This window comes from Paramisgurnus dabryanus, chromosome 21 (assembly GCF_030506205.2).
Source record: "Paramisgurnus dabryanus chromosome 21, PD_genome_1.1, whole genome shotgun sequence".
In the NCBI taxonomy this organism is placed as follows: Eukaryota; Metazoa; Chordata; class Actinopteri; order Cypriniformes; family Cobitidae; genus Paramisgurnus; species Paramisgurnus dabryanus.
Window position 1 is genome coordinate 28,974,499 of NC_133357.1, and position 12,503 is coordinate 28,987,001.

The 12,503-nt window shown below is 39.8% G+C and overlaps 2 protein-coding genes across 5 annotated transcripts in view; one reads left to right on the plus strand and one right to left on the minus strand.

Annotated features, from left to right (window-relative positions):
* LOC135775928 (alpha-2,8-sialyltransferase 8F-like) overlaps nt 1–12,503 on the minus strand; it is a 1,056,838-nt gene that overhangs the window by 817,971 nt on the left and 226,364 nt on the right. The gene's annotated exons all lie outside the window — the stretch shown is intronic.
* LOC135775923 (alpha-2,8-sialyltransferase 8F-like) overlaps nt 1–12,503 on the plus strand; it is a 97,229-nt gene that overhangs the window by 39,135 nt on the left and 45,591 nt on the right. The window contains exon 1 of one of the 2 annotated variants that reach the window (XM_065286497.2): nt 409–1,094. The exons of the other annotated variant lie outside the window; for it this stretch is intronic. Within the exon in view, the coding sequence (XP_065142569.1) occupies nt 961–1,094 (134 nt within the window). The 5' untranslated portion in view covers nt 409–960. Of the gene's footprint in view, nt 1–408; nt 1,095–12,503 lie in introns of those variants that run through there. 2 annotated transcript variants of the gene reach the window in all.

A 12,503-nucleotide genomic window follows, 5' to 3' on the forward strand; every position in this document is an offset into this window, starting at 1 on the left:
TTTGTATTTATATATATATATATGTATTTCTTTCATATATATATATATATATATATATATATATATATATATATATATATATATATATATATATATATATATATATATATATATACACATATATGGATTTATCTTGTCTTGTCAGTGCCTTGTTTTTTCCTTGTTGTTTTGTGTTTAGTTCACAGATTCACGTGCGCGGCTCTCTCACGGGTGTAATTATGTTATCTCCTTCACCTGCGTCACTCACAGCTGCAGCTCATTTGATGGCCAATCGGTTCTGTATTTATCCCCTGTGTGTTCAGTGTCTCGGGGCAAGTTCGTCTGTGTATGTTCTCGCCAGCTACTAGCGTTGCTAGTTTCTTGTCCTGTCCTATCGTGTTTAACGCATAGTTCTAGTCAGTTTTTCTGCTTATTTACCCCCGTTTGTCTGTGCTCTCTGCTGCCCAGTAATTATATTCAGAGTCTTGTATCTGACACCGCTGCCTGCTTTAAAGACTGCTATCTCCATCTGCCTGCTTTAAAGACTGCCTATTTCCATCTGCAGTAGCCGAGATTCACCGCGGCTCTGCCGCTTTCCAGCAGGGCGGTCCTTCGCCTCGGGAGCTGTCCAGCACCTTTCATCAGCTCTAACGCTCTCTCTCTCTCTGCCCGCCGCAGGATCTCCCCTCCTCGTCTGCCTTGGGTGCCTGTTTGCCAGGTTAGCTGCGGATCTCCTAGCTGTGTCACCTGTGTTATTATAATTGTACTATACTCTCTCCCACTGTCCGTTCAGTGTGGCTGGAGCCCGGACGTGTGTGGTTTACCTCTCCCCAGTGTGTGTGAGTGCTCCCCGCCTCCTGCCATCTGCCTCGGAGTGGCCTTTGCGCCCAGACGTTCTACTGTCAGTTTACTTCATTATAATTTAAATAAACTTTCTGTTATCCGCACTGGGATCTTCTGTGTGTTTCTCTGCCTGACAGAATGAACTTGCCAAAAATGGATCCCGCAAAGGTTGATTCTGACTCGGGGTGGTGTAGTTCACTCTTTGCTCAGACTCAGGCTGGCGAGGGCCCTTTTCCATCTCAAGGAGGGCTTTCCCTTAAGGATTATGCCAGGTATGTGGAGAGCAGAGGTGTCAAGTAACGAAGTACAAATACTTCGTAACCTTACTTAAGTAGATATTTTGGGTATCTATACTTTACTGGAGTAATTATTTTTCAGACGACTTTTTACTTCTACTCCTTACATTTTCATGCAATTATCTGTACTTTCTACTCCTTACATTTTAAAAATCGCCTCGTTACTTCTATTATTTCGGCTTGTTTTCTTTTTTTTACATTCCGGCTTGCCATCGTTAAAAAAAACCTATCTTGATAAATTGCATCATCCAGATGAATGTGATTGTGGTTGGATGAGAAGTATAAACATACACCATTCCGACTCCCTATTGGTTTGTACGCAATCCCAGCCCCCCAGCTGACTGCAGATGATCAAAAGTTTGTTCGATGCTGCTGCACAGAGAAACATAAAAGAACCGTGAGAGCGATTAAAAAAGCATGTGGAGCAGTTTGCTCTCGCGATGCTTTGATATCATCCGCCATCCGTTAGTACAGTAACAGAACGCGGCATTCTGTCTTCAAATGGAAAAGTACGAAATAAAACTCGCGCATCACTTTCAGGTCAGTTCACATTCACAAGCCTGTGTAAATATATAGCTGGCTGCTGACACCAACTCATCTGTGTGATTTAAATAGTGTAACAATACCAATTTATATCATGTAACTTCAGTTGTTCAACTTAAATGACATTGTGCTGCGTTGCGTTTTGAAGCATGGCAAAGATATCTATGCTAAAAACATTGTTGTTTTGTATATGCTAATAACTACCCTAAATTTTATTTGCATTAACAAAACCTACTTATCTGAATGCTTGAGTGTTAAATCAATCAAAACACATAACCGTACATACCAACTTTTGCTTTTGTTAATAGACATCAGCTGTTTCCTTAAACCTGACTTTTTGAATTTACTTACAAGAAAGACATTTAGTAACTCTCCAAAATTGCTTGGATTTATACTGACTAAAGTAAAGTATACTAAAGTCCATTAGCTACACAAGTACAGATACAGGAATATAGGCTATAATATATAATAGCATATTTGTATAATTGTAGTTTGTGTTGCTGTCAAAATACAATTATAAATGATAACAATAGCATATTTCTATTCTCACACATACTATAGTTGTGTGTGATTTTGTTGTTTTTTAACTAAAGTGGGCACCACTGTAAAAGTTTGGCCACCAGCGGCTCTGAAGTTTGACTTTTTGCACCATTACAATATTTATAGGCAACTAGTCATCATATCTTCATCTCTATGGAACACATGTTAATGCTCAGTAGTACACATATATGGTTCTTTAATGCAGTGGTTATCAAACCTTTTTTTTCGCCTCCCTTGTGTACAGTGGATTCCTTCACGACCCCCCAAAGAAAATGTATGACAAACATTCTAAAACTTACAATTTGAATTAAACAAAACATATTAAATTATACAATGTATGGCTTTTGTTTAGTAGCCTTATTTTTCTGAGGTTTAATTACACAGAATTTATAATAAAGTAATGTATTTCATAAACTATTATAAAACTGGGGCCCCTGGCACCATCTCGCGGCCCCCAGTTTGAGAACCACTGCTTTAATGTATTTGTTTGCATTGTATTAAAATGCGTTCATTTTTAATGGGCATATACCGTATGTGGTTGAAACAGATAGCCTAGTGCAGGGGTAGGCAACATGGAGTGCCGATGTACTAATCAAGCAGACCTGAACAAACTAATAAAGGTTTATAAAGTCACCTGAAACTACAGGTAGCCAAGGTTTTATAAGGGTTGGAGCTAAAATCTGCAGGACATCGGCACTCCAGGACTGATGTTGCCTACCCCTGGCCCTAGTGCATCCCAAATTTTTTTACATTAAAGGGGTCAAATTGTCAGATTGCATGTTTTCCTTTGTTTTTAGAGTGTTAAATGATGTCTGTGCACATAAAAGATCTGTAAAGTTGCAAAAATTAAAGTTTCAAATCCAAAGAGATATTCTTTTTAAACGTGAAGCCTCATCCACGCCCACCTAAAACGGCTCGTTTAACACGCCCATGCAGTTAGACGTCATACTGGTTTGAACATTTTCATAACACCGCCCTCATAAACGCAAAGATAGAGGGTGTAACTTTCAATCACGCTGTAGTATTGTTGTTTCCGCCATGTCGAGCAGACGCTGTGTTTCGTTGCAAAACTACTTTGGTTGGCATTCCAACATTAAGAAACCAGTGGTTAGGTTTTATTTACAACACTGTTTCAGAACAGTACAGCCGAAATGTTCGATTGTGTGCTGCACAGTTTAAGGAGGATTACTTTCTAAACATCGCGGAGTACAACCGCTGGATGTACACAAAGGCTTCGTCTAAAAAGTGGAGCAGTTGTAATTTTGCAACTACATTGACATCCTGTAAGTAGCCGATGTTTTCATATTTAATAAATTTCTTCACTGACGATTCAAAGACGAGTTTGGTGCAGAGTGTTTTAATGCATTTCCTAATGATGATCCAAACGCGAGATTTGAGAAGTGCAGATTAGTGCTTAGATTAGTTGTTTCTACGTTCACAAATGCAAACATGGTTTATGTTTTAGTATCCTTACCTTACCATCTGTTACGTTCTGCTCACATCGCGCTGGTAAAGTTGAAAGATTAGCTTAGCCATCCGTGTTTTCTGGGCCAGATTCAGGCTCGTGTTGATAAGGTAGTAGTAAATACGATAGTATCTCGTGTCTTTCACTATTGTTTTGGGAGCTCATCTTCCAAAACTTGGCAAGGAGCGTCATATTTCCGATTACGTTATTGAGGTATTCGGCCAATCACAACGCACTTGGATAGCTGGCCAATCAGTTCACACCCGTTGACACCGCGTTTTTTTCACAACGATGAGCTTTGTACCAAACAACCTGTTTCAGATGGGCGGGACTTAGAGGTGCTAAAAAAATTTATGGTATGTGGAAAATAATGATTTTTTTACCATAAACCACACGAACACATTGGATTACACCAAATACACACATTAATGTGCTTTTTAGCCCTATAATATGACCCCTTTAACATTTTTAATATAACACTATAGTTATTATGGCCTTTAGAAACATGTTTTAGAGGAGATAGGGTAGTGCACAAAAGGCCCCTGTGGTGCGGCCTAGGCTTTTTTCCGTAACGACATTTTTTCCTTACATTACTTTTACTTTTATACTTTAAGTAGTTTTGAAACCAGTACTTTTTCACTTTTACTTGAGTAAAAAGCATGAGTTGATACTTCAACTTCTACAAAAGTCTTTTTAAACCATAGTATCTATACTTCTACTTGAGTAATGAATATGAATACTTTTGACACCACTGGTGGAGAGGAAGAGGGGATTGTTTCCAGAAGAGTTAGCAAACTCATACCTCATCGCTGGTCTGAATGACCCCCCACCTCAGCATAAGCGGAGGGATTTGGTGCGTCTTCCCTACTGGGAGATGGTGGATCGCCTCGAACAACAACAACAGGGCCGGACCGGTACGCCACCTCCTTGTCTGTCAGCCGGTCATCTGTTATCTATCCCAGAGGGCCGCGTTGTCGGGGTGATGACCCAGGAGAACACAGTGCTCACCACATCGAGTCCCGTGAGCTCTGCCCAGCCTGCCAGCCTTCGGGGTAAACGAGAGCGAAGAATATTGTGGAAATCTGCATCCGTAGGGTCCTCTACCGAGCCTGTCATGCCCACCACACCGCCTCCTGCCATCGCTCTCACTGCACCACGCACTAAGAAGAAAAAAAGGAAGAAGGGTTCCTCAGCTCTTCAGCCAGCTGCCACCTCTCAGGCCTCTGATACGCCGCAGCCTCAGTCTCTGCCGGTGCAGCCTAAGCCCGGGTCTATCCAGCCTCAGTCACTCCGCAGCCGCCCGCTGCACCCCCTGTCACAGTTCCTGTTTCCCCTCAGCCTTCAAGTTCTGACCTTGTTTTCCCATCCTGCCCCAAGCTGTTTCCCCCTCTAAGAACCCTTTAGGCCAGCCCGGACTCCACGCAACCAACCCTCAGCGACTCCCCAGGGTCAGAAGGCTCGCTCTTCACCCAGTCCCATCCTTCCTCCCCCTGTGAACTGTTTTGTTCCCCCGCCCCCCCCTCCCTTGTTTGTTGTTTTTGTTGTCCCACCCCAATCCACTGGTGATTCTGTCTTGTCTTTCCTTGTTGGTCTTTGTGATGTTTTTGTGGGTTTTGTCTAGTGTTCAGTCGGTCTTGACTCATGTCTCCCCTTGAGTGGCCGCCAGGTTGCGTCCCTTGAGGGGGGGTACTGTCAGGATTCTGCCGGAGTCTTGTTTGATATTTATATCTAGTTAAATATGGCAGGGTTCTGACAGTACAATGTTTTGTGTGGGAAAACTTGGTTTTATTATTGTCATATTAGACCAAGTTTTTCCCGTGTCTCATCTCTTTTTCCCCGCTCCCTTGCATCCTCTTGTCTTTGTTTCAGTGTTAGTGTATCTAGTTTATTGTTTGTTGTTCATGTATATTTGTATTTATATATATATGTATTTCTTTCATACATTTTATATATATATATATATAATTTATTTATTTATAATACCACACCACTGCCTCGGGAGCTGTCCAGCACCTTTAATCAGCTCTAACGCTCTCTCTCGCTCTGCCCGCCGCAGGATCTCCCCTCCTCGTCTGCCTTGGGTGCCTGTTTGCAGGGCTAGCTGCAGATCTCCTCGCTGTGTCACCTGTGTTATTATTATTATTATTGTACTATACTCTCTCCCACCGTCCGTTCAGTGTGGCCGGAGCCCGGACGTGTGTGGTTTACCTCTCCCCAGTGTGTGTGAGTGCTCCCCGCTTCCTGCCATCTGCCTCGGGGTGGCCTTTGCACCCAGAGGTGCTACTGTCAGTTTACTTCATTATAATTTAAATAAACTTTCTGTTATCCGCACTGGGATCTTCTGTGTGTTTCTCTGCCTGACACCAAATATTCCAAATGCAGCCACAACTCCAACCTCACAGAAACGTCTCTCGAGATGGGCAATGAGGCCATCCAAATATGGATCCATCACCTAATCAAACACATGAAAAATGTCAGTAAACTATTAGTATAATTAAAACTGTGCAACAGCTATATTTAATTTAGATCAATAAAGTCAGACAAAAGCCACATAATCATACCTGTGATTGAAATCTTTGCCAGTACTGCTGTCTGTCTCCTGCATCACCCCCTCTTCTCCCTCTTTCATGTTCAGCAGAGTTCATGCAGAATGCACCCAGTCCTGAAGGGTCTTCCAAATTTTGGGTCAGGTGTGAGCCAGGTTGATGACCACCAGAATCTTTCATGCCCTTTATTAAGGCCAGGGTGACGGGTACCTAGAAAAAATAAGCATATTGACTAGATTTATTGTGGTACTCTATATAAACAAAATAAAAAAAACAAGATAAAACATAGCAGTTGAGCGGAGTTATTTAGTTACCTGGTCTTTGATTGCCAGGAACAAGACATCCTCCTTTTGAAAGAGCTTAGAGAGGCGTGCCAGGTGAGGGAGCACATCAGCTTGCAGATTAAGGGCGGCAATGAAGCGATAGGTGGCAAGGAATGAATAAAGTCCCTTAGCAGTAGGACATTTGCGGGTCTCTACTTCGTCAGCCAAGGCACCCAGTACGGCAGTTATGTTCCTAAGGAGGTTTTTTAGTGCTTCATGTTGGGAGAGCCACCGTGTGTCCTTTACTTGCTAGTCAATGACAGAAAAAAAGTTACATCTGTGATCTCATCAATCTCCAAGCCTATGGCTCGTGACTGAGAAATATCCCTCAATATTGGCTTTTCAATTACAGTTGCTAGAATTTTAAGCATTTCATCAATTATTCTGTGAGATCTGTAGTTAGTGCTTTTGCCAATCTAAAAAAATTGAAAAGACAGAAAATTGCAGTAGGAATTCTTTAACTTATTTTATGCAAGAAACTTTCCATTACTTGTCAATATAGGGATCACCTAAGACAAATTAGAAATATGGTAAACATTTACAAAAGAAGCTTACATTAAGCTTGTTAAAGAGGTAGAGCCCAAAAGATTAGCTAGTTGCAGCAAGGCTGGATAGTTGGTGTGGTGGGCTATTTCATGCTTTATTAGCCAGTACAAGCACTTGAACGCCCCCACCACAGCTTCATGTTCCAGGACAACTGTGGGCTCAAATGATGCAAGGACAGTGTTGCCTGAAATTAAATACATAATTTGAAATAAAGAATCAAACATATTATTCATTGAATCATAATAAAATAAAATTACCTGCTATCAAACTTGACTGGCACTGACAGACTGTTCTGTGATGCTCGGATGCCATATATGTTTGTCAAGTTTGTCCTTTCTGTAGGACTGGCAGGGAGACTCTATAAACAGTGTTGGGGGTAACGCATTACAAGTAACGCACATTACGTAATAATATTACTTTTCTGAAGTAACGAGTAAAGTAACGCATTACTCTATAAATGTACACATTAATATTTGAGTTACTTTTTAAAAAAGTAATACGAGTTACTTTTCAGTTTAATTAATTAAATGTAAAAATAAAATAATGTACTGAATTAAACTGAACATATTAACATAGAATTACGCCTGAACGGGAACAGTTTGAGTCAGAAACGGAGATGGCAGGCCAGAGCTTGACATTTTTGCCATCATAAAAAACACCTGCAAGGCCCGAAAGATATCAAGCCTCAGTCAAGTAAGAAAAAGAAACGCAAAAGTAAGATCTTTTTTTCTATGATGCATTTATTGGAAAGAGTAATCATGTCAGATGCAGCACTGCTGTGAACGCACACTGTTCTGAACGTAATTACGTGCGCAGAAGGACATATAACACAGAGCGTATTAAATATCCTTTGTCTTATTTATTTTAGCAGATTTACAATGTCCTGACTAAAACATTTTAAACACAAATATGTAAATAGTGAGCGGGATGTGATTCATTAATATAAACTTGTTAATGAAATTACAGGTCATGTCATAACCCTGCTGTCACATTTATTTATGTAAGTATTTACCAAGATTGTTTTTGTACAGCCAAGGGGAGTATTTCCCCTCAGACTGCCAAGCTGTGTCAAAACTTGTCATCCGGTGATGGACTGGACATTTGATGCTTGTCAGGGGCAGCACTTCGAGCAGGAGAACTACTCCGGCTGCTACTCGCAGTAGAGCGAGTGTTGCCATCTCCAGTTCCCTGTGAGTGTTTAAAAAACGCAGATCATTTTGTCTGGTTTTCCTCAGTTTGATGCGACATATTTCCCGCCGTGCGCTCTCTGTCCGCTTGTGGTCATCTGTAAGTGACGCAAGTGTTTGTGTGTGTGTGCGCTCGTGCGCACTCATTGGGATAATTGTAAACGTGCAAACACAGACAGAAAAGACATTCCATTGTGGAAATAAGATTAATAACATAATACTCAAGGCCAAGGGTTATTTTGTTTGTTTAATAAAATAACAAATTGTAATCTGGCGCTATAAAGAAAATCAAATAAAAATGTACTTGACTTGGTAGGGGGAACACTGGAGGATAAGTGGACGCAGGTTTTTTTAAATGACGGAAGGGGTTCTAGCAGACCACTCATAGCGCTTGCGGTCATCGTAGTACGCGGACACGTTTTTTGCTTATCAGTGCAAGAGAGACTCAAAATACGCTGTCGATTATTTTTGGTGCAATATAAACAAAATGTTGTGCTTTTGGCAATATAAAGTAAACCAACATGATACAAGTCTATTCTGAAACGCGTCACTAAATTAACTATAACTTAGCACAGGGTTCCCCAAATCTTACCCTGGAGGGCCGGAGCACTGCAGACTTTAGCTCCAACCCTAATCAAACTTATTCAATTCAATTTAATTCAATTTTATTTATATAGCGCTTTTCACAATTGTTAATTGTTGCAAAGCAGCTTTACATGAGTAGATGTAGAGGAGAACACTGAAAATCAATACATAGTATAAGAAGTAGAATAAAGCGGCTAAGGATAAACCGTGTAAGCGAGCGTATTAATAATGTCACGTATACAGTAAAGTTTAGCCAAAGTTGGCTGACTCTCCCTGGGACTAAAAAACCCCCTAGGAGAAAACCCAATGGGAAAAAATCCTAGAAGGACAAAAAACCCTAGGGAGAAATTAATATATATATATATATATATATATATATATATGTATATGTATATATGTATATATAGACACGGTAGGGTAAGATTTGAATAGACCGGGTCTACATAATGCTTGGAATATCTACTTTTAAATGATAAGTGAAATTAAAAGATTTGAAACTGAAAATTGCAGACATGATAAATCATTACTGGAGAACAAAACATTTCCAATCATCAAGATTCAGGCTAAAATCTGACCTCTGAGCCCTGCACACGGACACCACCCCAAATATACTTTATTATCTTTGTCTGATTACACAAAAATGTGAACTTGGAACTAACCTGGCAGCAATAAAAGCAACTTTGTATGATATACATGTGTCTTTGTCACGTCATCGCTCGCTCACAGCAGTGTCTGCTTGCCGGGGCAGAGGAGCAATGTGCAGTTCAAAGCTTATTTTTCCACTTCAGAGCTTATTTTTAACATTTAATTTCATGCTAAATATATGTGAGTTTGTATTTTACTGTTGTATTTGTAGTAAAACCACTGTAACCTCAAATTTACCATCGTCTCATTACAGGAACCAGTTTAATCATGAAATTTCTAATAAAAATATGGTTATACAAATTGCAATCAGCCAAAAACATGGTTGCTATACTTTTACTGTAGTAAATACATGTTTTTTACAAGACACAGTCATGCTCAGAATTATTGGCACCTTTGCCTGTAACAAAAATTTGCAATGTTAATCCTTTCAATATTTTAGTGAAAAATTTCAAAATTTTCATTGAAGTCAACACCTGAAGAGATCAGTTGACATTCCTCCATACCAAACTCTTCAGATCCTTCAAATTCCTCATCAGATCACCCCACGAATCTTCTTAGGTCAGGGTGACTGAGATAAGCATGGCAGAACCTACCTTTTGCGCAAGTGACTTATTTTTATGTTGATTTATATGTTTGTGTTAGAAACATTGTGCCTCTAAAAACAAAACAAAAAACACCTCCATTATAAGATTTTTAACAGAGTCAGTCAGGTTTAGATTTAGTTTGTTTGTTGATATTTGATAGTATCCATGCAGCCATGTACCTGATCCAGTTTTTGTACCAGTAGTGTCTGACAACTGAATATGATGAAGTTGGCTGGCTTTTAATGAGAGCAGAAGATTTTTTTAAGCTCCCAAACAATCTGTGGTGATGTAGTTGCCCTTTGATTTATTATTTAGACTTTCTGATCTCATATAACTCGTAAATTGTGGGGAAGAGTTAAAACAGTGTAGCTTTAAGAGTAGTTAAATAGTTTTTCCGGCAAGTAGCGGTGTAGCGTAACCAGACGCTACATTACGATGTGCCTCAGCGATGCCTTTTAGCAAAGAGCAGCACTGAGCACAGCAGCGTCTTCTTCTCTTCTTAGATCACAAACTCAGGTTGTTCATTTCTGTCAAAGATTGTTTAACATTATGGTTTAGGGGAAGGCTACAAAAAGTTATCGCAGAGATATAAGCTGTCAGTGTCACTGTGAGGAACATAGTTGACCAAACTGCTTCTTCTTTAGCAGAGATGTATAGTAACGAAGTAGAACTACTTCACTACTGTACTTAAGTACTAAAAGACAGTATCTGTACTCTACTGAAGTATTATTTTTTTCTCCTACTTCCACTTTTACTTCAGTACATTTTTTCTTTGAGTTTAATACTTTTACTCCAATACATTTTTTATGTGCTGCATAGTTACTCGTTACTCTCAAATGTTACGAATCATGGTCACATGGTGGTCTGAACCAATTGGAGATAGTGAAGTGCGACCCCTCCCTCCCTCTCACTCACAAATATGAGCCGGGGTTGTGGAAAAATGTGAAGCGAAGAGAGAACCAAAGTGCGCGAGAAAGACAGAGAGAGAGAGAATGCGCAAGAAAGGGCGAGTGTGCGCGAAAGAAGGAAACCTAAATTCAATGAAACACCTTGTACCTTTACCTATTACCATTTTATCGACAAATATTTCATTAATTCTGAATTTTCTATCGCCATATCAGTTAAATTAATCTGAATTATCTGAACATTCATGTCCTTGTACTCCTGCTACAGCCAAAGGAATTGTGAGTGTCCTTTAGCTTAAACATTTGAAATAATATAAACAATATCATATTCAAACTTTTGACTGTTTTCTTTAATAACTACATTACACAATACTTGTACTTTTACTTTCAGTACTTGAGTAGTATATTTTAAAATAAACTACTTGCAATACTTAAGTACAAAGCATGTTTAATACTTTAGTACTTCCACTTAAAGGCGGAGTCCACGATGTTTGAAAAACGGTTTGGAAAAGGAGACGGGCCGACTACCAAAACACACTTATAGCCAATCAAATCAAATCAAATGCCGGGTTGCGTATGTGTGGGGCGGGTCTATCAACGGAATGTCCAGATTCTATTGGGGTAGGGGCGTGTTTGTTTAGGCGATTTCAAATATCAACACTGGCTTTCAAACATCATGGACTCCGCCTTTAAGTGCTGTGCTTAAAGAGCACTTCAACTTCTACTCAAGTCACTTTTTTGATAGAGCACTTGTACTTTTACTCAAGTCTGGGTCGCTAGTACTTTATACATCTCTGTTCTTTAGCTGTTTCACACGTGGATAATTGCTACTAGGGATGGAACGTTTCACAAATTCCTCAGTTCGGTTTGTATCACGGCTCTGTGGTCATGTTTTTTTGTTTAATTCGGTATACATTGTTAAAAAGGACATTCCATGAAAATCAGACTTTTTCCATGTTTAACTCTTTCACCGCCAGCGTTTTTAAAAAAGTTGCCAGCCAGCGCCAGCGTTTTTCATGATTTTCACCAAAGTTTAATGCCTTCCAGAAAATGTTCTTCTTTAAATATATAAACATACAATATACCAAATGAAAGAATAGACCCTCTGCTTTCACACAAAAAAAAACGTTTCTTCCTACCTTCAGTGGTTCTTTTGTAATCAGCTTTTGAATATGGGTAAGTTTCTGCAAAAACACCACATTTTGAGCAAAAAGCAGAGATAATTCCATTTTTATGATGGACTTTTCATAGAGATCCCTTTCAGAGCGATCTTTAAAACAGACACGGACATGCAGCCGCTTGCCATAGGGAAATACTTCCGGTTTTAAAAAGTTGCGGAAGGGCGCCACCTGGTGGATAATAGCGGTATTGCGGAAAGACGGAAAATCTCGTCATTGGCGGGGAAGCGTTTTCTCTTAATTGACGAGATATCTCGTCAATGGCGGGGAAAGAGTTAAGTGCTGTGATCGGGTCCCCAGTGCTTCTACCAACCCAGAAAACATGAAAAATAGCAACC